Source organism: Lepidochelys kempii, chromosome 18 (assembly GCF_965140285.1).
Source record: "Lepidochelys kempii isolate rLepKem1 chromosome 18, rLepKem1.hap1, whole genome shotgun sequence".
In the NCBI taxonomy this organism is placed as follows: domain Eukaryota; kingdom Metazoa; phylum Chordata; order Testudines; family Cheloniidae; genus Lepidochelys; species Lepidochelys kempii.
The window spans coordinates 12070997-12095355 of record NC_136397.1 but is presented as its reverse complement, the minus strand read 5'-3'; the positions used below and the strand labels follow the sequence as shown (position 1 = coordinate 12095355).

General features: G+C 39.4%; 1 protein-coding gene across 9 annotated transcripts in view; it reads left to right on the top strand.

Annotated features, from left to right (window-relative positions):
- Positions 1-24359, top strand: part of VPS13D (vacuolar protein sorting 13 homolog D) — a 197564-nt gene that overhangs the window by 99469 nt on the left and 73736 nt on the right. For 6 of the 9 annotated variants that reach the window (XR_012155549.2, XR_012155551.2, XR_012155552.2 and 3 more), the window contains exons 57-65: positions 1-109; positions 3094-3273; positions 3605-3721; positions 4049-4198; positions 5526-5675; positions 6794-6890; positions 10865-11016; positions 18275-18409; positions 18973-19140. Coding sequence is in view for 3 of the 9 variants with exons in the window: in XM_073316658.2 (XP_073172759.2) it covers positions 1-109; positions 3094-3273; positions 3605-3721; positions 4049-4198; positions 5526-5675; positions 6794-6890; positions 10865-11016; positions 18275-18409; positions 18973-19140 (1258 nt within the window). In the remaining 6 variants the exon portion in view is untranslated. Of the gene's footprint in view, positions 110-3093; positions 3274-3604; positions 3722-4048; positions 4199-5525; positions 5676-6793; positions 6891-10864; positions 11017-18274; positions 18410-18972; positions 19141-20922; positions 21038-23827; positions 23923-24359 lie in introns of those variants that run through there. The other 3 variants (XR_012155553.2, XR_013634818.1, XM_073316659.2) reach the window with 3 other exon arrangements.

The following is a 24359-nucleotide window of genomic DNA, read 5'->3' as shown; positions in this document are numbered from 1 at the left end:
GTATGAGCCCCTGATGCTGAGAAAGCCGGATCGACGGCGCAGTACTACTCAGACGTGGAGTTTTCGAGATGGCAAGTTAACCTGTGGTATGCATGGCCTCGTTGTGCAGGTCAGTATTAATTCTGCATCTGACTTGTTTTGGTTGCTGGCTGAGGTGATTGGTGTCCAAATCAGACGGGCTAGTGGTATTACAAACTTTGTTTAAAAGACCAAACCTTGAAAGAGGTGGGGGGAAAACCCAAAGATTCCACTAGGAATTCACATGATGTAAATTTAATTGTCTTCACATATTTTTATTGGTAAAATTAATTAAACATGAGGCAACCTATCTTTGTGGATTTGCAAACAAAGGGATTGGAAAACTGAAACCAGAGTTTTTAGTCTTGGGTACCACAGTTAGGCACTTAAATCCACTGAAAGTTCATATAAGCCAGAATTGTACATCACTGCTAAAAATCAGACCAACATTTTAGATGCTAAATAGAGTTATAAATAAATAGAGTGCCCTAACTTAAGGCACCCCAATCTGAAAATTTTGGCCTAAGGGCCTGATTTTCAGAGATGCAGAGCACCTACAGCTCTCTGTTGTCAGTTGGAGTTGTGTGTGCTCATACTTCTGACAATCAGGACATATGACTTTCATACCTCAACTTTGTTTCCAGTCATGCATGCTTTATTACGTTCTGTGTGACACTTGTACGTGTACTTTTCAAACAGCTAACACATACATTTGCGTCTGATAAATTTTGATGCCTGCATGCAGGGTATGTGCTCAGAAATGTGAGACATTGTTTTGAAACTCTGGCCCTGAAAGTTAAAGACTGTTGATATTTATGATCTCTTGTAGCTGTTACTATGTGTTTGTGTTTTACTCATACTTATCTGTATCTTGTTTACAAAGTTTATTAGAAGATATATTCTGTGTACATATACTACCTCTTGCAGTAGAAAACAGGATTTGATTTTTGTGATAAATATGATTGTGATGAGTTGATATTTTATAATAGGATGTTCAAAGACACTGTGTTGTGCAAGCTATACCAATAAAAATCAACCCTGACTTAGTGTAAAGAGGGACTATGGTATTTGCTATGTGAGCCCTTTGATCAAAGACTGACTGTTACATTATGCATCTGGAATGGATTTGTAAGTTACAGGATAATAGCATCACTATTCAGAATTCCGTGGTTAAAGGGACACTGTCAAGATTTGTGAGCCCTATATTTGACCTGCCTTTTTTTCTTGTTTCTAAATTCCATGTAATTTTTATGTGCTGTTTTTTCCAAAACAATTGCTTCAGTTATGTTTGTTCATTCAAAACAAAACACCAGCAGTTCTGCCATGCTGATGACTAATCCTATAATAACAAAACAGCATGTACATGCAATGGAGGAGGAAATATTCCGTCAAGATCCAGTTTCAAGCCTGAGACAAATCTCTTTTTTGTTACAAGCAGAGAGGATAAAAATTAAGGAAAATATTTTTAATGTGTTTTAAGACGATCTGCAGTTCTGTTCTGGTGAAGCTTATGTGAATGCTATGCTTGTAAGGTGCAAGGTTGAGAATCTTGGAGATTGAAGTCCTCTATCTCTAGGGGAGAGAGAGAGAAAGGACAGCAGTGGTGAAACACTCCCACGTTGCCCCTGCCAATGTGATTCAATCCTGATCTTAAGAGATTTTTCTTGAGATAAAAGTGTAACTCAGTCTCGGTGTTCATTCACTTCTTAGCCTCTCGGCTGAGACCACCAACAAGAATGCCAGTCTCTCAATCTGATATATTTATGATGTGGAGGTGTGTCCTTTGGGAGCTAGACTGAAAGCATCAAATTGATTTCCTTTTGGCCATCAAGCGGTTTGTGATGAGTTTCAGCCACTATTAATCTGTCTTTCATTAGAAGGCTCTATAGACCATAGTCAGTCCCCTTTGCCATCCATTTTCCTGTTGCTTTCCTTATAAACCAAACTCGGGTAACAAAATTTTCATTGTGCTGAAACTTGTGCAAGTTTGCAATCCAAGAGCACATATTCAAAACTATTTTTTAAACTGGAGAAATCTTTTTTTAAAACCATATGAATTAACCCTGTGTTTACAGGTTTCTGGACTTTCTTGTTTTTATGACTCCACTAACTTTGTTTAATAACTAAAAAAAAAAATTAGCAAGCCGTCAATCCTCAGTATGGTCTTATTGTTTTTTTGTCTTCTTCAGGGGAAAAAAACACATACAATCTGGCAAGATACTAAATTTCAAAATGTTATTTCCACAACGTTATATTGACTTTCCATGTGCATTGTGGCATGCCTGTAATATATACATGCAAGTTGTATACATCCTTCATGTGGTGTATTTATGCAGTACATTGGAATTGCTTTGATGTAACATCTGTGTATACTGTGGAAACCGAGAAGCTAGGACATTCCTCTTATAGTGGACAATCCAGCCTTAGCTGCATATTGGTGGTGGTAGCATGTTCCTCTCTTGACAGTTTGACGTAACCAAAGAAATAGAGGTTCCACTATTAAGACTTAACTCATAGTGATGTCAGTCTCTTTTTAACAAGTGACGGTCATAGTGTACTTGGCTTAACTCTGGATCTATTATAAAAGATGAGAAAATAGATCCGAGAACATTTCTGTTCCTCTGCAGAATACCTTTTAAGAAGAACTTTCACTCACTTTGAGCAGGGCTTTGATCCCATTCTCAGGTCTGAAGATGCAAGGTGAATGTTTAATCATGGACCCAGACAACTTTTTTTAACCATGCCAATTGTTGACATTCACTTACCAGAAACTCTAGTAACATAAAATACAACTTCTGTGGCAGCCTTCCTCTCTTACACCTGTGCTGTCTGAATCTTACAGTTGGCCTAACTGCCCATCTGCTCAAATCAATTGTGGATTCTTTTCTCCAGCTGCATAAATAGAGAGAGAAAAAAATTAAATACATTTTCAGTTGATTGAAATAGCTTGAGCTATAGAAGAGAAGTGATTTTGAAATACATTTTAAAATTAAAGTATTCACACACCATTATCTGTGCCCTTCTGTATCATTTCAGTGTTTCGACTTTGTGCTTTTAATTTATTTTTTTTTCTAGGCAAAAGGGGGAATATCAGGTTTGTGTGATGGAGCTGAAGTGGTTCTTGGTCCTGATACGTCTCTAGAGCTTTTGGGGCCCATTCCGCCTGAACAGCAGTTTATAAACCAGAAGATGAGGCCTGGGTCAGGAGTACTGGCAGTCAGAGTTGTCCCAGATGGGCCAACTCGGGTTCTTCAGGTGAAAGTTATTCATAAATTCTGGATGCAGTGTCATCATTAATTTTCGTTCTGATGTTTCTATAATGTATGGAATATTTTGGATGATTTAAAAATGCAGCTGTAAATTCTTATGCAAAAGAAAGGTAGAGGAGCATAGTATTAATTTGTAATAGCATGAAGGGGAAAAAAATCTCATGTAATATAGAATTGGTTTCAGATTTGATCAGAAGTGTTGCCATTGTATTTTTTAGTTTAAAGCTTATGTCCTGCCATATATAGGCAATGTACACTTGATTTTTTTTCTTGTACATAAATAAGAAAAAGCTTCTTAGTAGTTCATTTTGTTTTAGATAACAGATTTTAACCAACGTAGAAATGATCGTTTATCGTGTGAAGGAGGTGAACTTCCAGTTACGGAACAAGATCTGCGCAAGTTAAAAAATCCAGACACAGATCAGGAATTGGAAGTAAGATAATAAAACTGATAGGCCTTTATTTTTTACCGTGAAGGAGGGGTGCGTACAATATTGTCCTTTATAAATCTTTATCACTGTTCAGACCTCTTACTCTGTTTTTTTTCCCGTGTTACAACCCCAAATTCTAAACTGAATTTCAGCAGTTAAAATAGCAAGTCATTCAGCTTGTCACACAAGCTTGTATAGTTTAGGACCTCTGTATGTATTTGAAGACTTGGCTAGCAATGAGAATATTTTTAAAACAGTTAAGTAAATGCATTGGCCAACAGAGTGAGTGTGTGTGTCTAGAATTTTTTTAAATTGTTTTTGTGTTTTCAGGTGCTAGTGAAATTAGAAGGTGGAATAGGATTATCTTTAGTTAACAAAATCCCTGAAGAGCTGGTATTTGCAAGCCTCACTGGAATTAATGTTCACTACACACAATTATCAACCAGTCAGGTGCTTGAGCTCAGTATACAGGATGTACAGGTAATTATTTTTGGAACAAATTTGTGCATTTATTTTCATAACTTATGTAAGGATGCAAAGGATGTTTGTGTCTATACGTAATAAAGTTCTGTCTATACGTAATAAAGTAAAATAAACAAATAAGTGATTTGTTGTGCAGTTTACAATGCTTAGGGACAGGTGATGTGTTTCAGATGAAACAATAAAAGCCCAGGTCTGGTCTGCAGCATATCAACATTAAAGGTGTCATGGTCACCTTCTTATAAGAGAAGAATTTTGCTCTAATACCTGATCAAAATGTCTGTTCACTACCCTAAATCAATCAGGTAAAACATTAGCATTCAGTCTAATCTTTCCTCTTTTTTTGTTTGATTGCAGATCCAGAGGTAATGTTTTGCACCTGTGCTTTTTCATTGTCCTCTGTCATATACCTGTAGTTGAGACACTAATCTAGTTATTGCTTTAGTCTTTCCATTCCTTTTTAATTTTCGCTGTTGTATAAGTCAAAATCTTTGTAATGTGCATAAACGTTGCAAAAAACTTCCTCCCCATTCTGTTCACTATTCTACAAAAATCATCAGGTGCTGTAGCTGAATAATCAAGCACTGAAGATGGTAGCAGTGGTACGTATAGTACCATACATAGGTCAGTGTAGGACAGAAGCTTAGAGACATTCTTGCAGTTTCTATTCAGATGGTGTTTTGCCTGAGTGGGGGGGAATTTAGGGCTTGGCCTTTAGGGGGTGCCACTTTACTACTCGTCCATTGTGGTGTTTCATATTCATGGCTCAGAAACCAATCTGTCCAATTTGGCCTCATTTTTGAGAAAATGAAACCCTTCCAAGTATTTCTAAGCCCATTTGTAAGATGTAAGTTCTCTTAATGACAACTGTGTTTTTGTAGAATATCATATGTAAATTGAAAAAGGGTGGGTATCATAAGCAGACTTAAAATTGGGAAGCAATTTAATTCTGCATATCTTTTTGTCAATAAATGCTTTATGATTTATGCCTTTAAAAATTCAGATCAAACTTGTTGAGCTTTTTAAGGATCCATTTTCTACTACCTAATGGTGTCTAGCATTTCAAGATACTCATGCACATTTGTATATGTTGCTAGTTGTAACAACACTGGTAAAGGAGAGGTATTTTTGAACACTTGTGGAAGGATTTTAATGAGTAAGAAAAATAAAATGTGCATAGTGTGTTCTGTGTGTCTGCTATTCGCGAGACATAAACAACCCCACCCCTTTTGCAAACTTTTATCTTTCAATTTAAAAAGAGAGCCTAGATTTCATTATCTATGCTGAAGAGTTGTCACATTCTTCTGCTTTCTTGTTAATTCTGCAGGTGGATAATCAGCTCATTGGCACAACACAGCCTTTCATGCTCTTTCTGACCCCCCAAATCAGTGAAAATGAAGCAATTGAGACAGGCCCTGCAGTGCAATTAAATGCAATGAAATTTCCCAGTAAGAATGCACTAACTGATATATACAAGGTAATCAAGTTTGACTGTAGCATTCAAATGTCATAGTGTTTATTAAGAGTGTTTGTTTTTACCTATTCCTAGTTTTTAATCTGTAAGTAGTCTAAATTAAATCAAATGTGCAGATGTACTAGCTTTTTGTGGCTGAGAGGACCTTTCTCATTCAGACCTTTGATGCTCTAAGTATCCTAAAGTACATTGCGGTTGACGACAGTGTGGTGACAGTATGGGCAAATGTGGGAGCCATTTAACTTTCTTTAATAGTTCTCTGTTAAATTTTAGAAGCTGATTTATTAAGGGAGAAAATACTGACCAGGACCCTAGGATTATCTTCTGCTAGTCTCCAAAAAAAAAGTTAATATCTTTAAATTCCACCCCGACACCATCAAGAATGACAATAAGGTCCTGAATTTAATTAGTCATCTGAAGAATATTGCATATTATAACAGTACATGGAATTGCAGAAGTTGCCAAATTAGACCAAACCTTTAGTGCTTCAAGTCTAGGAATCTAGCCTTCAGGCCCACTAGCTGTTGCCTCAGAGAACTGAGAGACCCCACCTACCATAATGAATGGGCAGGATCAACTGTTCCATGCTTTACATAATGTATATAACGTGAATTTTTTTTCCCGTGGTCCTTGTGATGAACAGCTTCCACCTTGTAGCATCAATCCTAATTTAGAAGCATAACTACAAATGTTAATAGTTATATATAACATTATTTACTAATCCTAGCCTACACAGCAGTAAGAAAACTAGGTTGGTTCTTAAGGCCCAGTATGAAACTTAAACCTTCAAAGTAAGTCTGTATTAATTTGGACATATTTGAAAAATAGCTGATTGCAATGTCAGAGTTCCTTGGACGGTAATAACTCTGCAATTTTAACATTTCGTAATTAAGCACAGATAGTTACAAGAACTAACCAAATACAATTTACTGCAGATTTCTTGTAACTGTAGGGGGAGGGGGGAAGGGCCCAAGACATTTTGACAATGGGAATTGTATTATGAAACCCTATGAATAAAAGAACTGTGTCAAGTTACAATAGATTTTTTATTGTTAATGAGAGTAGATGGAGAATTATTTCTGTTGTTCACAAAGTAAATTGAGATATATTTATCTCTGTAGCATCTGATGATCACAGCTCGGAGGTTCACAATCCAAATTGAGGAGAAACTACTCCTGAAACTATTGAGTTTCTTTGGCTATGATCACTCGGAATCAGGTACAGTATAAAGTTACAAGGTCAGTTCCACAGTATGCAGGTTTTATTGTATCCCTGTTGTCTGCATACAAAATTAGTTCAAAATGCCTGGCAATTTCCACTGTTAACTTGAAAGCCTTTGACAGCCTGAAAACTTCCACTGTAAAAAGCTGGAAAGCTAAGATGTGTCAATAGCAGCTTACATACTGTGCAGTGTTTGTTCCAAGATTTGGGGAATGACTCATAGAACATTTTATTGTCCCGTGCACAGTTGAGCTGAGTCCCTATGGGAAGAAGTTTAATATTCCTCTTCAGTTCCTGTATCTGGATTCAGCTGAACTAGGGTAAAAGAAATGTTGTTATTTAGCCAACCACTTTGTTTGGCAATTTTGTTTATTAAACAAACTCAAGGCTAGCGACTGGATCTCCATTCATTTGTTCCTGCGACACTTCCTCTTAGTTAATTCAGAAAACTTTTTGGCTGCCCCGACCTCTTAACTTGTGACATCCATACCCATGGCTTTAAGTGGAATAAAAAGGTTTCTTGCTCTTAGTTGAAGCAAAACAGACCTTGGAATGTTTTAATCTCTTAGGAGGGTTAGAGAGGCATCTATCTATTTTGAGGCTTATCAACATTTGGAAATTTGCTGAAATAGCAGTTCTGGAATAATTATTTTGGTATAATCTGGAATAATTAATTTGGGATAAATCCCTGTGTGGATACACTTCTACAAACATATCAAAACAACTATTCCAGAATAGCTATTTCTGTAAATTTCCAAGTGCAGACAAGCCCACTCTAGTAGCTGAGTGCCTCACAATCTTGAATGTAATTCTACCTGTGAGATAGGGCAATGTTGTTATCCCCTGTTTACAGATGGGGAACCGAGGCACAAAAAGACTGAATGACTTTGCCTGGAGTCATATGGGAAGCCTCTGGTAGAGCAAAGAATTAAAACTTGGTCTCCTAGCTCTCAAGCTAGTACCCTAACAACTGGACTGTCCTTCCTCTCAGTTTACTGCATTGCTTGTGCTCTCTCTTGTTTCCTTGTTTCTCATTGGTTCTTTGCTGTAAAGAGATCACAGTCTGCATACAAACTAGATCTCACTAAGAGACATTAAAGGTGCAGACAAAATGTGGTTAAACTTGGTAAGTGCTTAAATGTATATGACAAAACAATTAGAAATGCTTTATGATTTATAAAGATGGTCTCATGAGCTCTAGAAAGAAAGAAAGAAAGAAGCAGCTTGTATCATTTGTATTTGAAATACTGGAAATTGTTCTCTTTTCTGGAGGTCCGAAGAAGATCTTTAGAGGTTCTAATAGTCACTTGAGGGGGTAACTGAGCTGTTTCTCACCTCCTGTCTTCCCCAAACTGAAGTGAGGGAGGCAAAGACTGAAACTGTATCCTTTTCCCCCTCAGCTTGAGGGTGGAAGAAATTGAAGCTAAGGATACTGCCTTATTTTATACCACAGTTGAGGTCCTCCAAAAAGTTTGTCTGTATCCTCCAGAAATAAGAGGGAGGATACATTTATTCCAGATGTGAAGTATTATTTCCATTTGGGGAAAAAAGAAAAGTCTTTGAGGTCATCTTGATTCATTGTAAGGAATCCATAAAGGGGAACAAAAAGTCTCTGCAGTTTGCTTTTCAGCCTGCTTGGTATTTACATATTGCATATGTCAACATGCTATAGAAATTTCTTCCAGAGCAAAAAGGAGATTCTCTTTCCAAAGTAACAAATTTCACCGCAATCTGTCCCAGAATTCCCCTGAGACAATCAATGTAACTGAGGTCAGGAGCGATTCTGAACTATGGAAAAGAAACCTATTTCTTGCTGGAGCTACTTAAATTATTTTTGTTGGTTGGCAAACTAATCATAGAATATCAGGGTTGGAAGGGACCTGAGGAGGTTATCTTGTCCAACCCCCTGCTCAAAGCAGGACCAATCCACAACTAAATCATCCCAGCCAGGGCTTTGTCAAGCCTGACCTTGAAAACCTCTAAGGAAGAAGATTCCACCACCTCCCTAGGTAACGCATTCCAGTGCTTCACCACCCTCCTAGTGAAAAAGTTTTTCCTAATTTCCAACCAAAACCTCCCACACTGCAACTTGAGACCATTACTCCTTGTTCTGTTATCTGCTACCACTGAGAACAGTCTAGATCCATCCTCTTTGGAACCCCCTTTCAGGTAGTTGAAAGCAGCTATCAAATCCCCCCTCATCCTTCTCTTCTGCAGACTAAACAGTCCCAGTTTCCTCAGCCTCTCCTCATAAGTCATGTGTTCCAGTCCCCTAATCATTTTTGTTGCCGTCCACTGGATGCTTTCCAATTTTTCCACATCCTTCTTGTAGTGTGGGGCCCAAAACTGGACACAGCACTCCAGATGAGGCCTCACCAATGTCGAATAGAGGGGAATGATCAAGTCCCTCGATCTGCTGGCAGTGCCCCTACTTATACAGCCCAAAATGCCATTAGTCTTCTTGGCAACAAGGGCATACTTAATCTCCTTTAGTTCTAGTAATCTTCCTTTGTTATTTTGGGAATCTTTTTCTTGTTTGATGCTTTAAACAAGCTGTGTAATATTTGTGGAAGCTCAGTGAGTCACACTGACTTTGCTAATCATTTGAATCAGTTGGCGTATATTCTCTGGAGTTTTGATTTTATTTTCATTTTCCCACATGATCCATTTAACACATCTCTGCCTGAGGGCTTGTCTACACTGGCAGGTTTCTGTACAGTAAAGCAGCTCTTTGTGCTCACACTGCCAAGCCACTTTGTGCGCAGAAACTCCTCAGTTGCAGCGCTGCAAAAAAAACACCTCGACGAGAGTCGTAAGACTATTTGCACAGACACTCCGGTGCTCTATTACCGGTGTAGACACTTGATTGCTTTCTGCACTGTAATTGGCCTCCAGAGCTGTCCCATAATGCCTCAAGTGACCACTCTGCTCATTGTTTTGAACTCTGCTGCCCTGGAGACATGTGCCCCTCCCCTTTCAAAGGACTGTTTCTGACAGCCTTTGTGTGGTGTGCTGATCTGCTCCGGGACACACAGCAAACCATTCATGTGGAATGCTCGTGCTGTTGATCAGAGGCAGGTGTGTGTGTATATGTGTGAGTGTGAGGGAGTGCTGTGGAGAGAGCCCAGGGAGGGAGGCGGGGGCTGATGTCGGGGTTTCCCCTTCCCCCTGCCTCAGCACTGAATATATTAGCCTGTAGCTATCACTGTCTGTTCCCCAGTATTTTCATATAAGGGGTTTTTTAAATAGAAAATTATTTCTTTGCCCCCTCACCATACTCTGGTAATAGCTAGTCTATTGACAGAACCGGACAAGGTGCTATTTGAGACAGGTTTTAATATTTTTTGTAGAGATTTTCTCAATTTCCATTCTAGTTGGGGCAAGAAGCCTAAACTCATTATCAATGTCAAGTACTTAATACATTATTTCAAAACGTCGACATATAAGAAAGTATGAAGGAAGCAAAAAGAACAGATTTATTTGACTGCCAAACTTCATATTTACTTTTCTAAATGTAGCTCCCTTAATAGACTGTGTCTCAAAACGCACAGGGAAGGTTGTGTAGTTATAAGATATTTGTGTACTACTTTGTCTTCCTCAGTACACACAAATTAGAAGTGGCAGCAAACCTACTGACTGAAGACTAAGGTATGAGGTCACAAGTTAGGTGTCTGAGTGCCATAATTTGTATTAACTAGCTACAAGTAAGGAATCAAGGTTTGAGATGAAAGCACTAAACTGTGAGGTTTCTCCTCCATCAGAGGCAGATTTATTGAGTAGAGATGAGTCCACATGAACACTCTAGGTTGAAATGCCACCGATCATGGGAAAGTCTCGATTCAAACATTACAAGCTGAATCCCTTTGTAATCTTCAGCTAAGAAAGCTCAGAACTATTTATAAAATACACATTCATAGTTTTGTATACTTTCGTAATTACCTGATTTTTATTCCTATGTTATGCTTTGATAGCAGAGGTTGAAAAGTATGATGAAAACCTCCATGAAAAGACCGTTGATCAAGGTGGGGCCCAGAAGCGATACTACTTTGAAAATCTTAAAATCAGTGTGCCACAGATAAAGTTGAGTGTCTTCACGTCCAACAAACTGCCTCTAGACCTCAAGGTAAGCCAGTGCACACAACACCTCATTAGATCTGTCTTTCTAACTAGATAGATTTACTTTGGGAGAAAAAGGTATGTACATTTTAACTTGCTGCTCTCTGTTTCTGCTTATGCAGCATCTTCCTAGATTGCAACATCTTGTACAAGCTTTCCTATAGCAGTAGACTCAGAGGCTCATTGTTCGAACACCACATATTAACTTCTTGATGCATCAGCCTAAAGTTTGGAGGTTTAAAGCTCCCTGGTTATAGTAAGAAGCATAGGCGTGCCTTCTTCACTATATTATCAATAGAAAAATACCTGTTGCACACATTTAAATGCATTGTTGTCATCAGTAGTCAAAACAAGATATATGTACATAGGGATCAAGTGGTAGCAACTAGGGTTGAGTGAATAACGTCGTCTGAGTGAAATGCTTTATAATATTAACGGGAGTGTGTGTTCTCCATGAAATTCTCTCTCTCACAGGCAGACAGATAGACAGACACACAAGCTCAAAAACTAAAAAGCAATAACACAGGGTAACTAAAAATGGATAAATCCTAGCCTTAGATTGAAGGCCAACACAAGTAACACCAGCATACACTGGAATTTAAAGCTAGTGCCTTTATTTCACAGAAGTTGATTTATGAAAGGACATTCAGTTGCAATAAATAGCATAGCCACATCTCAGAGGATTTTGAAGGAGTTTCCTCTGTCTTTCCTGGATGTCTATGACATGATGGTCCATAAAACCATTGGATTCTTCTAGAGATAAGACGTACAACCAATGCAAGTAATATGCAGTCTGACGCAAAAAGATGATATTCGTACTAACTAGTTTTTAACATCTGTGTGAGTCATGATGCTTTAATAAGTTTTTGGAATGTCACTAGGAAATGCCAGTTCACCAATAGGAATAAGAATTCAGATAGTTCTCTTCTTCTTTTTCAGGCTCTTTGCCTCCACACTTTACGCAGGTTTAAAGGAGAACAAGTGATTAATATTGCTCAGATTCGCTTTTCATGCAGTTCTTCATTAGCATAGAACTTACCAAATCCAGCTAATCGAATTCAAGAGAAGGTGTATTGTCAGAGTCTTAAGAATCCACATGCATAGTAATCTCACCGTCTGGGATTTCAAGCCACTCCGAAGTTCTTGCCATATAGTCTGCCCTTAAATTCTTTAAAGTCCTGAGGAAAATCATTAAATGAGCAGTAGATCTCTGTGTCAGCCATTATTGCATCCATTTGACATCTATGTAAAATGTCTGTACCTAAAACGGAGAGTTATATGAAGCTCTGAAATAGTTTCTTGTAGCTCATCTTTTGCTTACTGCAATGATTAGATCTGTGAGCTTCTTTAATTCAGAGTAAGGTAGCAGCTCCGGTATGAGGCAGGCCCCAGGGTCAACTGGCTCATATCGCTCTGGAGGTATCTTGAGCTGGTGGGGTGGGGGGAGGGAATGCTGTTGCCAATTGTGCCTTTTCCTGCTAAGCATTTTGCAGTGTCTGCTTCAAGAGGCTTGTAGAATTTTTGCTTGCGCAGAAGGCAGAAAATTTCCAGCAGAAGGGAAAGCAAACCCGCAGGAGCTCAACTATGTCTATGAGCTGCTTGATTCTCAGAGGAGAATTCTGCTCTGTTACACTGATGGGAAGGACCCCATTGTCTTTAATTATAGAATCAGTGTTAATGTGGTAACACAGCATCTAACTAACTGAACTAACTAACTTCTTTAATTCAAAATGGGCTCTTAATGATAGAGAATGTCAAGCTAATGTCATACGCTAAAGAGATGGCAGGAAAGGAATAGTCTGTGTCTGGAGGGAATGGGGCATATAGAATGAACAAGGCAAGCTCCTCAACTGTAGAGAGCAGCACGTGGATAAGTACAGGAGAATCACAGGAGAGTGACTGTAATATGAGAATGCAGAGAGATGTTAGAGAACTGGTTGCTAGTGCTGGTCATACACTTTTTGACTACATTTTTGGGGGGGTCAAAAACTGCCACTTTGTCATCTAAAACATGTAGGGAAAACAAAAGTTGATGGAAAAATTTCACAGGTTCAGGATGGATCAGAGAGAGATTGAAAACCCAACTTTTTACTCTAAAAACAGACATTTCATCACAATTTCATTTTGCAAAACCCAGTGCACAATGAAAACAAATGTCTAAACCTTGAAAGTTGTCATGAAACAAATGTCATTCCCTGACCAGCTTTACTGGCCTCCTGAAGTGAGGGGGAAGGCTAACCTTTCCACCGTTAACCCTTTTTGTGCACATCACCATAAAATTAAAGTAAGGGGAGGGAGCTCATACAATCTGATTAAAACTAAAAAACCTGAAACCATTTCTACCAGAAATGCCAACAATTTGCAGAAAATAAATTAATGAATGCTTTGAAAATAATATCAGTAACAAATTAATTCAAAATTGGCTTTGTTTTTAAACGGATACAAAATGAAATTAAATAATAAAAATAAGAGATGAGAAAACCTGTTTAGATCATTTACTGTTTTCACCCCACTAATACAAACACTGCTAAAAAGCACCCATTTAAAAAATGTTTTCTTTTGTGAGGTGTTACCATGGAATTCCATGGAGAACTCAGCCATGGGAAATAAAATGAGATTCATCTCCACACACTCAGACTGTTTTTAACAATGGTTCTGTGAACAAGGACAAGTCAAGAACACGTTACCGGCACTCTTTGTGGTTTAACCCAGGATGCAAAATGTGTTTGGTTTTTTGTTTGTTTTTTTTAAAATTGTTTTCTATTGGCACAAGAGAATGCTCCTCATCCAGATCTGCTTGAGGGTAAGGAAGAGGAGGGAAGTAGTAGTGTGTAGGACTGCCTGACCGGCCAGACAGGTTTATAAGACAAGTTGTTTTAGAGACATGCGCTTTTCAAACAAAGGCAGCATTTAGCTAGAGCGTTAAATGTATTTTCACAGATCTTAAATACTTTTGCTGGAATTTTTTTGACCCTACTACAGTCTCGCTTGCCTTTTTTTTTTTTTTTTTTTTATTTGAAAGAAACTGGTATTGTTAACTGTGAAAAAAGATACGTCCCGGTAGCTGCCAGCATTGTCTCAAGAGAAAACTGGGCATATAAATTTTTTTCTTATAAAAACAGTCAGTGGCTATGTAACATGTATGAATTTTTCAGAGAAGGGAGTTCCAGTCCTGTGTGGTACAGAATAGTTTGGGAGAAAGAGTATTTACAGTACAGTTTTATATCAAAGTTATTTTTTATACTATTGATAGATAGTTTCCCTACCTCCTCAAATGTTTTTAAGCCTTTGACACAATTTAGTGCCCATGTCAGTGCAGATGGATCATTTATTTTTATTAGTTACCTGTATCAACAGACCTGCTTTATGTAACATCTAACGATCATGGACAGGAAACTGCTTGCTACTTGTGCAAATAAGTGACAGGTTTGTACACTATTCCATTTGTTTAGTTACTCAGTTACTGCATGAATAGTTTCTAGTTTATCCTGCCCCCAACACACACACCTATACCAGCTGTGCAACATAATTTAGTGGCCTGCAGATGGCAGAATAACTCACTTTGCCTGATTTAACTTTACATTTTAACATGGGTTTAATAATGATTAATGTAGAAAGATAGAACACAAATGCCAAAGATTTCTTGATACCTTAGAGTTTCAATGGATTAGGTATTTGGTGTGAATTTTGAAGTTAGTGAATGCTTCAACCGCTAATGCCACTTAGGAAATGAAAAAAGTGAATTTTAATCTTCATTCTCTTTCTGCATTTTCTTCTAATAATTTTAGTTTTCTTGTTAAAAGGAAATAAAAGGTAAAGAGTTCCTCAGATGCTTTTCATCTCATTTTCTGTTGTATTTGACGACATACCTCAATTCTGTGATGTTAAAATATATTTTAATTTTAAAAATCCCCACCTCCAAAAGATCTAAAATACTAAATTTTCAAATATAGAACTAAGGTTTTTCAAACTAAGTGTTATCGCCGTTTCTTTTCATTTTTTTCTTTTCATTTCTTTTCCTGAATTCACTTGTCCACAATTGTTATGCCATGCTTGTCTCTTGGGCGACATTCAGTATTGGAGACCAAGTGACACTGGCTTCATGGAACCCCACTCTCTTGCAGATATAACATTTAGTGACACTGATAGCAATAACATCACGGATGCCATCACTCATTTCAGTCATAAATCATCTAGAGTTAAAGTTCATGAATAGAAAAAGTTCTGCCAAAGATGGTTTCTGTTCACAGGTAGGAAAGGTTCTGCCAAAGCTTGTCTTCATCTAAGAGTAAGTTTTTCAGAATGAGTGCTATGAATTAAACAGAAATTTAGTATTCTCATTGCTGGCACAATTCCCTTCTTTCACAGTGTTGTTTGCAGTATCCCAACAATGGTTGTCTGGGTAAAACCAGACACTAACTATACTGTTGAATGAACTCTCACAGAAAAATAACAGACAAAAAACACCCTATCACCTGTGGGCAAACATTTACCACAAAAAGAAATGGGGTACTTGTGGCACCTTAGAGACTAACAAATTTATTTGAGCATAAGCTTTCGTGAGCTATAGCTTCCTTCATCGGATGCATCCTTTTATTTTTGCGAAGACAGACTAACACGGCTGCTACTCAGAAACTTACCACAAAGCAATTGTCCCATATTTGTCCTATGAGTCCTCTTTCTCAAGGGAAACCTGCTAAACACCTTCAAAAGAGGAGCTTGGGAACTTAAATTAATACCTCTGCTAGACACTAGAAATCATGGTCTCAACAGAGACGCTGTTTTTATGGATCATTACAACAATTTGTAATCTTCTAACCCTCCTTTGTCATATGACTGTAAAGGTATTAATTGCCCACTTCATTTTAAGTGGTTTCTTGCAACATGTGTTAACGCCTTACACTTAACAATGTGCCCCACCTTGTATTTAACTATGACACTCTGGTAACCTTTTCCGGACCTGAAGAGCAGCTTTGTAAAGCTCTAAAGCTTGTCTCTTCCTCCAACAGAAGTTGGGCCAATAAAAGATATTACCTTACCCACCTCATTTCCTTCACAATGTTAATTTGAAAGGCAATTGTAAGTGAATTGCACTAAACACAGATAATGATGAGAGATGAGACTGAGGTACGTTAATGCCTGTGGCCTCCAGGAAATTGTGTACGTAATATCACTTCATCTTAACACAGTGGTTCTCAAACTTTTGTACTGGTGACCCCCTTCGCACAGCAAGCCTCTGAGTGTGCCCCCCCCCCTTCTATATTAAAAACACTTTCTTATATATTTAACACCATGTCGTGGGGCAATGACTCACCGCTGCGGCACCTCCTGCTGGTCGTCCAGGGAGTTAGCTCTTTTCAGCTAGAAGTGCCCTCTGCTGGTCGGTGTCTTGCCTGCTGCTGGCCCCATGCCCCTCCCGGATCCCGGTGCCCTTCTAGTTTAGGGTTCTGCCCCCTGGCAGTACCCCCTCAGTCTGGGTCTCCCCTCCCAGGGGAACCCCCAACCCTCTATTCCTTCCTTGCCTCAGTGGCTACTGTCAGTCATCATCTAGCCCCCGCTCCCTGGGGCAGACTGCAGTCTGTACCACTCATGAACGGCAAGTGGGGTCAGACCAGCTGCCTCTGTCTAGATCTGGGTTGCTCCTCTTCAGCCTTAGTACCCTTTCGTGGGCCTTTACCTTGGTCTGCAGCCTGGGGCTCTGCTAAGCTGGAGCTCCCCAGCTCCCTCTGTCCTTCCCCAGCACTGCTCTGCGCTAGGTACCTTCCTCAGCTTCCCAGGCAGCCAGGTCCTCTTCTCTCCATGTAGCTAGAGAGCATGTCTGTCTCAGCTTCTGGCTAACAGCCCTCTTATAAGGCCAGCTGTGGCCTGAATGGGGCGTGGCCCCACCTTTGGCTACTTCCCCCAATCAGCCCAGCTTTCCTCCAGCTACAGCCCTCTCTTAGGGCTGTTTTAAGCCCTTTGAGGCATGATGGTGTGACCATCCCACCACACACCATTATAAATGCTGGATGCAAAGCTGGGTTTGGGGTGGATCCTGACAGCTTGCGACCCCTCATGTAAGAACCTCACGACCCCCTGTGGGGTCCCGCCCTCCAGTGGAGAACCCCTGTCCTAACACATCCAGAAGAGTGGAAAACCTCTAATGTGCCATCCAATATGTATGGAGGGAAAATTCCCAAACTTTGGGTTCTGTTTAATTCTGTGTATTTGAACAAGTATCAGAATAATTAAGTAACTGACACAAAATTAAGCACAGGATCTTAGAAATAAGTTTAAAAAACATATTCTTTTGAAACTAAAATCCTGTCAAGTTGTTGGAAGATTTGTTACATCAAGAGGTGTACTTAATTACTCTCTAACCAGTGGACAAATAGGGTTCAAACAATTTATCAATTGTCAGTATATTGGCAATGTCGAAAATTGCCATAATTACAAAGTGATTACTGTATGTTCCCCAATTATCCAAATAATGTGGGGGATTCAGATTTTTATCTCAATAATCAGGAATTTGGATAGCCAAGAGTGCAGGAGTCATTCAGCAGCAGGGTGCCTCCTCGAGTCCCCACCCCCGCTCATCCTTCCCTGGCCTGGTCTGCAAAGAGGAGGAAATCTCTGCTCTGCCCCTTTCACTCATTCCCATGTCAGTGGGGCTGCAGGGGGCTCCTTGCACTGCCCCTAGGGTGACTGACACTGGATCCCTGCAAATGCAAGTGCTGGAGTGAGGCTGCAGTCCTGGTGGGGCAGAGCAGGGACTCCTGGCCAGTACTCTCCTCTGCCCTGCTAGGATCGCAGCCTTCCCTGCACCTTGTGCCTGCAGAGAGATCCAGTGTCACAGGCCCTGCAGCAGCACAGGGAGCCCTCTGCAGCTCCGCGGTCATACCCCACTAGCTCGCTGACTCCTGTGACAGCAGGGCTGCGGAGGGCGCTGCTGCGTGAGCCATTCAGAAGCAGGGTGGCCTCCCGGTAGGGGATTTATCTTCATCCTCTTCCTTTACAGCTGTGACTGGGGATCTCTGCTTTATTATCCAAACCTCCTCATTATCCACGTCCCTTCCTTGTCCCCCAGCAACGAAGGGATTCAGATAATGCGGAGGTTCAGATAATAGGGTTTTGGATAAATGCGAATATACTGTTTCAGGAACAAGTTGTTATAGCTGCTAGATAAATTTGATTTGTTGCCTGCTTGGAAATCAATTAATTCAGACATCATGGAGGAGAAATACAGATGAACATAAAAATCGTAATTCCAGTTTTTATTTCATTAGGCACTGAAAAGCACACTGGGATTTCCTCTAATCCGATTTGAAGATGCAGTGATTAACCTGGATCCATTCACTAGGGTCCACCCATATGAGACAAAGGAGTTTATCATTAATGATATCCTTAAGCACTTTCAAGAGGTGAGTGTCAGATAAATCATATTGTGACATCCAAAAAAAGTCTAAAACTTTTCTGTTTTAGTAGCTCTTTATCAAATATTAAATTCCTTTCCCTGTTTTAATGAGTAAATACGTAACTCTTAATCATTTTGTGTGTTTATATAAATACTCTTTAAACATACTGAATGTTAGGGGCCAGATACTCTGCTGGAGTCTACCAATGTAGCTCCGCTGAAATCATTAACTTCTGGCTCCTCCATCTTTAAAGTTCTGGTATACTTTTTACTTTGAGGGGAATTCGCCTCTCCAGAACGAAATAGTTAAACTGTGTTCCCATTTTTCAAATTGATCAACAGACAGATTGGTAGGCAGACATCATATTAGATAGTTTTACCAATCAGAACATTGTACAAAGTACAAGTGGTGTTGACCATGTCTCTTACGATAACATTTTGACTTTTGCATGTTTTTGTTCTTTCCAGGAGTCAAATGTTAATGTGTTGTAGTTTTTAAAATACTATTAGCCCTGCTGACCATGAAATCTGATGTGTAGATAATGTTTTTCATTTAACTGTGTTTTATAGGAGCTGCTTAGTCAGGCAGCAAGGATTTTGGGCTCGGTGGATTTCCTTGGCAACCCTATGGGTCTCCTGAATGATGTTTCAGAAGGTGTCACAGGACTAATAAAATATGGAAATGTTGGTGGCCTTATAAGAAATGTCACACATGGAGTATCAAACTCTGCTGCAAAGGTAATTGTTGTTACATGAAATAATCTGTAGATAACGTGCAAGTTAACACACTAAAAAGACAAGTTGCGTATTTATAGATACATTAGAACTAATTAGTTAATCACTAAGATGTATTTAATTATAAACAGATCATCCTTGAATTTTAATTTCCATAGGTCTTTCCTGAGGAATAAAACCTGTGTTTGGGGTCCAGGCCTAGCAAACACTTCTGCACCTTGGTTAACTTTAAGCATGTGAGAAGCCCCACCAAAGTCAATGGAATTACTTAGGTGCTTAGAGTTACTCATTTGCAAAAGTGTTTGGAGATTCAAGGCCCCAGTTAGTAACGTAATAATTCTCCATCATGGTTAAAACATGAGTCTTCCTGTGTACATGAATAGAACTGTATATTAACTCTGTTATAGAATCCTCCTGAAATTCTAGGATATATACAGGGCTTTTGGATGTTCCGGTTTAATTCTTCACTTGGAATTTAATCAATTAATATGATGTGCATATAAAGATTATTGTGAACCTGGAGTTGAAGGATTTGCCAGCACTACCCTGGATGCTACCTTTTCTATGCCACATAGTAGCAAGTTTTATTTTACTAGGTTTTAAAGTTGGTTTGCTTGTTTTGAAAATGTCATTTATTCAAAAAAAAGTATTACTGTGTACAGCTTTCCAGTTTTGTGCCTTTTTGATACTCTGATAAAACAAAAGTGTTTGATTTAAATTTAGCTAATAAGTAATTCTATGCTGTGGTGAAAATGCTTTTGTTCTTCTGAGGAGAGCGAAGGTAAGTTGATTAGGAGGCTCTAGTGCACTAGTACTGTAACTGTTTTAAAATCTCATGAATGATTTTGTGCCTAAGAAAGAGGTATGGTCTGAGCACAGGACTTAGAGCTAGGAACTCCATGAATTATTTTATTATTGGTATTGCGGTAGCTCCTAAGAACCGCAATCATAAACCAGGAGCCCATTTTACTAGGTACTGTACAAACATGTCTTGGTTTTGGCAATGACTCCCTTTGTGGTCTTGGGCAAATTACTTAACCTCTCCTCCTCAGGTTCTTTATATGTAAAGTTGGAATAATACCTTCCTCACGTGCGGACTTTTTGGTGGAGAAAGGGAGCTCTATTTAAGAACTTACTATATTATTATTAATAAAGCATATTTCCATCATAGATCATGGTGGATCCTAAAGATATGTTCTATCAATTTGGGAACTAGAGAGTCTGAAATAGAACTGAAAGTCCATGATAGTTAGTTGGGAATTTAGGTTATAGAGAAAGTAATATACATAATGGTTTTAACCGTCTGAATATCAGTCGCTTTTGAGAGTTCCATAATGTTGCTCTTCCTTCTTTGTGGGTGGATGGGGTTAAGGCATCTACAGATGAACAAAACCCAGTCGTAACAGGGTTATTACATGGTGAAGAGCAGTTATTTGTTCAAGGTTTAAGATTTCTGGAGCAGACTATTTTTGGGGTTGGGAGGTGTAGGAGAAAGAGAGAGATTAAACAAGTAATATATTCCTATTTGTGGGAAAGAAAGTATTCTCCTATTGGTAGTCTCTGACAGATGTGGGCTTGCATCTCTTCCTCTGGTTCTGGAAGCTTGCTTTCTTGATTGGAGGTATGTGGAAGTTGGGCAATCAGTTTACACTGGAGAGCAAGGGTAGTCAATAGGCGGACCGCAGGCCAAATCTGGACTGGCAGCCACTTTTGAACAGACTCTGAAATACTTGTATTTACTTACTATCATGATTGTTATTATTTCTATTATTATTTCCTCTGGAGTCTGGACCTTGACTGTACCTTGAGCAAGAAATATGGACCTTGACAAAGAAAACAAATTGACTACCCCTGCTGGAGAGGCTGTGGTTACTGTCACAGCTTAGCTTCACGGAGCACAGTATGTACAGAGCATCTTCCTTGAGGGGCAAAGTACTGTAAACTATACTCCCAGAATTATCCTTGTGCTTTTTTCTTAGGAAAATCCCAAACATGGGCTGTCTGTGATAGGATCATGGAGAGAATCCTTTTTTCTTCTTAACTTAGAGTGGCAGCAAAGATGCAAGGAGAGTGATCACCAGGGCAATAAGGCTATATCAAGATCTTCCTTATAAAAATGACCTATGTTAATTACAAAAAACTGTTTGTCAACTTCTCAGTCACAATGTGTATGAGATAAAACAGATCAGGGTTAGTTATAAGGCATGTCAAATGTCCAGTGTCAGTTGATATGAGGGGACAGTCCATGTTTCAAGCACAAAGATTTCTAATAAACCGAATTCCGTTCTGGAAGATCATTCACCTAGGATTGAGGTAGACAAGAGAAGGGCCACAGTCTTTCTGACACAGGAAAACAGTCATCATGATCCAGTTTCTAATTTCCAAAGTATCGTGGAACTGGGTGATATTGTTATACCAATAAAATAAAAACCAGCAGGATCTTATTAAAGGGAAAAAGGCAAAATACCACATTTATTGTGAATAAAGAAAGAATCATAGTAAGCAGTTAGTTATAGTTACAACATTCCATTCAATCTCATATTTATACACACACACACACACAGAGGTTCTGGAAGGTTGTTATCATAGTTACCAGCCTTAGAGTTGCTCATGCCAAGACACTGGCCAGGTGGCCTGGACATGAGGAGGGAGCAGGGCCTTGTCAGATGCTCATCTGATGCTCCTGGAAGTTGGTTTGCAGAATCAGACCCCAAAGTTCTCACTTTTTAAAGTCTATTTTTATAGGAATTTCTTCCTATGCCAGTCTATGGGAATTGCTTCATCATGCTGTTGCTGAATCAATCAACAGATAGCACATTCCTGAGAGCTCCAAGATGTTATCTTGTTCTTTGGTTCTCCCGTTCTTGAGGCTGTTGGGTGGACTCCAGTCTGCCCTCCGGGGGGTCCTTTGGTTATTTCCACTTGATGCTTTCTTCAGCCGACGGACACTGGATTCTTAGGCTGGCACCTCCCTGATCATTCAGTTATTATCCACACCAAGCATCCATCCACATACATCCTCTATCTCTATTTTAATCACAATTGTTAATACAACAAAAGGGCGGGGAGTCTCTGGGTGCTGTTTCTGTTGTTAGAGTATTGCTTTGAGTCTCTCTCTGTGTGAATTGCTTTGAGAACAGACTCTGTCTTAGAATGTACTAACACAATTAGCAGCTTGCAAGTTTCACACATAGAGGGAGAGAAACAGTACCAAAAACCAAGAGACCTCTTAATTAGTAATACCCTGGAATTTAAACTCTGGGGAATCAAACTCATTTGTGATTTTAATACAGAACTTCTTTAATATGATCCAACAATATCAATCCTCCTTTACCTGAAGCTTCTGTCTCTTCTAGTCTCCTGCATGGAGATTACTCCAATGATAAGACAACACATGTGAGAGTTTCAGAGATTGTTAAACTGGCATAGAGTAATCCCCAACAGGAAATGTAAAGGAAAGTGAAAATACCATTCAAGAGGGATCCACTGTCTTATGTAAGGATTCTCCTTTCACAATCTGATCCCCAAACCCCTGGCCTTTATATATGGGAAGCACATTCAGGACTCACAAGGAACACGGTCAAGGTATGAAAGTCTTCACAGTGTTAACTTTTGCTAAAGATAAGTGGTCAGGTTGGCCCTTTAAGACTTGGCAGAGCACCTGAGGAAAGAGCACCTCCTGACCCATTTGGGCAACCAGACAACTGCAGCATACATAAACCAGAAAATGGAATGCAAAAGGTTGATCTAAATACAGGAGCTTTATGGATGCTGCCTTGGACAGAAGATCACTTAGTTTCTATCGCTCCACATAAAAGGAAGCACACTGAATGCAAAAGCAGATAGACAATGCTGTGCAGTCTCTGCACCATGGAACATTGTCGCTGCTATGCAGGGACCTATGTTCTCCCCAGGTGGAGATGTTCCCATCCAGTAAAAATTTTAGAAGAAGGCTGCTCTTCACTAGGGAAGAAGACAAGAGGTCAATAGGAGCAGAGGCTGTGACCCAAACATGGCCAAATCTACTTTTAGACACTTTTTCCCTTTCTCCCACTAATAGGAAGAGCAATTCAAAAGGTCAAAAATGTAGTAGTATTGGGCATTCTCATAACCCCAGATAAGCAAAGACCAGGGTTTTCATACCTAGCAAATCTGCCACAAAGCTCTTCAATAGGTCTTCCCAGTAAACAAAGAATCTTCAAAGTTTGTGGCTGTATCCTAACCCAAGTTATCTGAGTCTTAACACCTTGTCTATTGAGCAGCAGCAAGTCTTAACCAAGAACGCATACTGCTTCTCAAATGTGATAAATACCCCACTTGTTCCCAGCAAGGTTTCCACCCTTTGGGTCTTCGCAAACGTATGAACCAAATCTCATGCTGGTGTTAAGATGGGAGAATTGGCACCAGTATTCAGGGTGTTCCATCTCCTTTAGATTTCTTACAGGGCAATCTAAACCTGCAGCTGAGATCTCCCATCATATCATCTATGTCCAAGCACTACCAGTGTCACAAATACAGGCCTATCCAAGTCTCTGGTAGATCACTTAATGACATGGAGCTTCCTTAGAGCTGTCCATTTGTCCAAACGAACACTTATGCCCACGTTCTATGCTTACAGTGCTGCATGCTCTTATGATCCATCCGTTCCAGCCATTGATATCTATTTCTTTTGTATTTCCTTTCCATACAGATTTGTTTCCTGGTTGCAATCACATCTGCAGTAAGAGTCTCATAAATCTCTGCCTTTAAAGGCACAAGCCTTACTGCATTTTCCACAAGGGCAAGGTCAGTCTTTGAACTTCAGTCATTTGTAACTAAGGTTTCTGTTGGAGAGATTTTCAAAGACACGGTGGGCAGTTAGACGCCAAACTCCCATTGAAACTGAACGCGAGTTGAGCAACCAACAGTCTCCTTCTCAAAAAGGGCTTCTCTCAGCAGAGTGATAATCCCCCTGTTTATGGGGCTTGGGTGAGCAAGACACTTGTGATGAAGGTGAAGGCTCCTCCCCAACTAGTTGTACTGCTTTTGGACAACTAGATATAGCCCTGGAATGCCAATATAACTCAAAACTGATATTTCAAGTATAACTTGTGAAATGCCATAACTGCTACCATGAGTAAAATTAATTAAAACCTGCTTTCTCTTTAAAAAAAATAAATATATACAGTGTATATATATAACTGTACGTCGCATAGGTACCATTTTAATTTTTGTTAAGTATA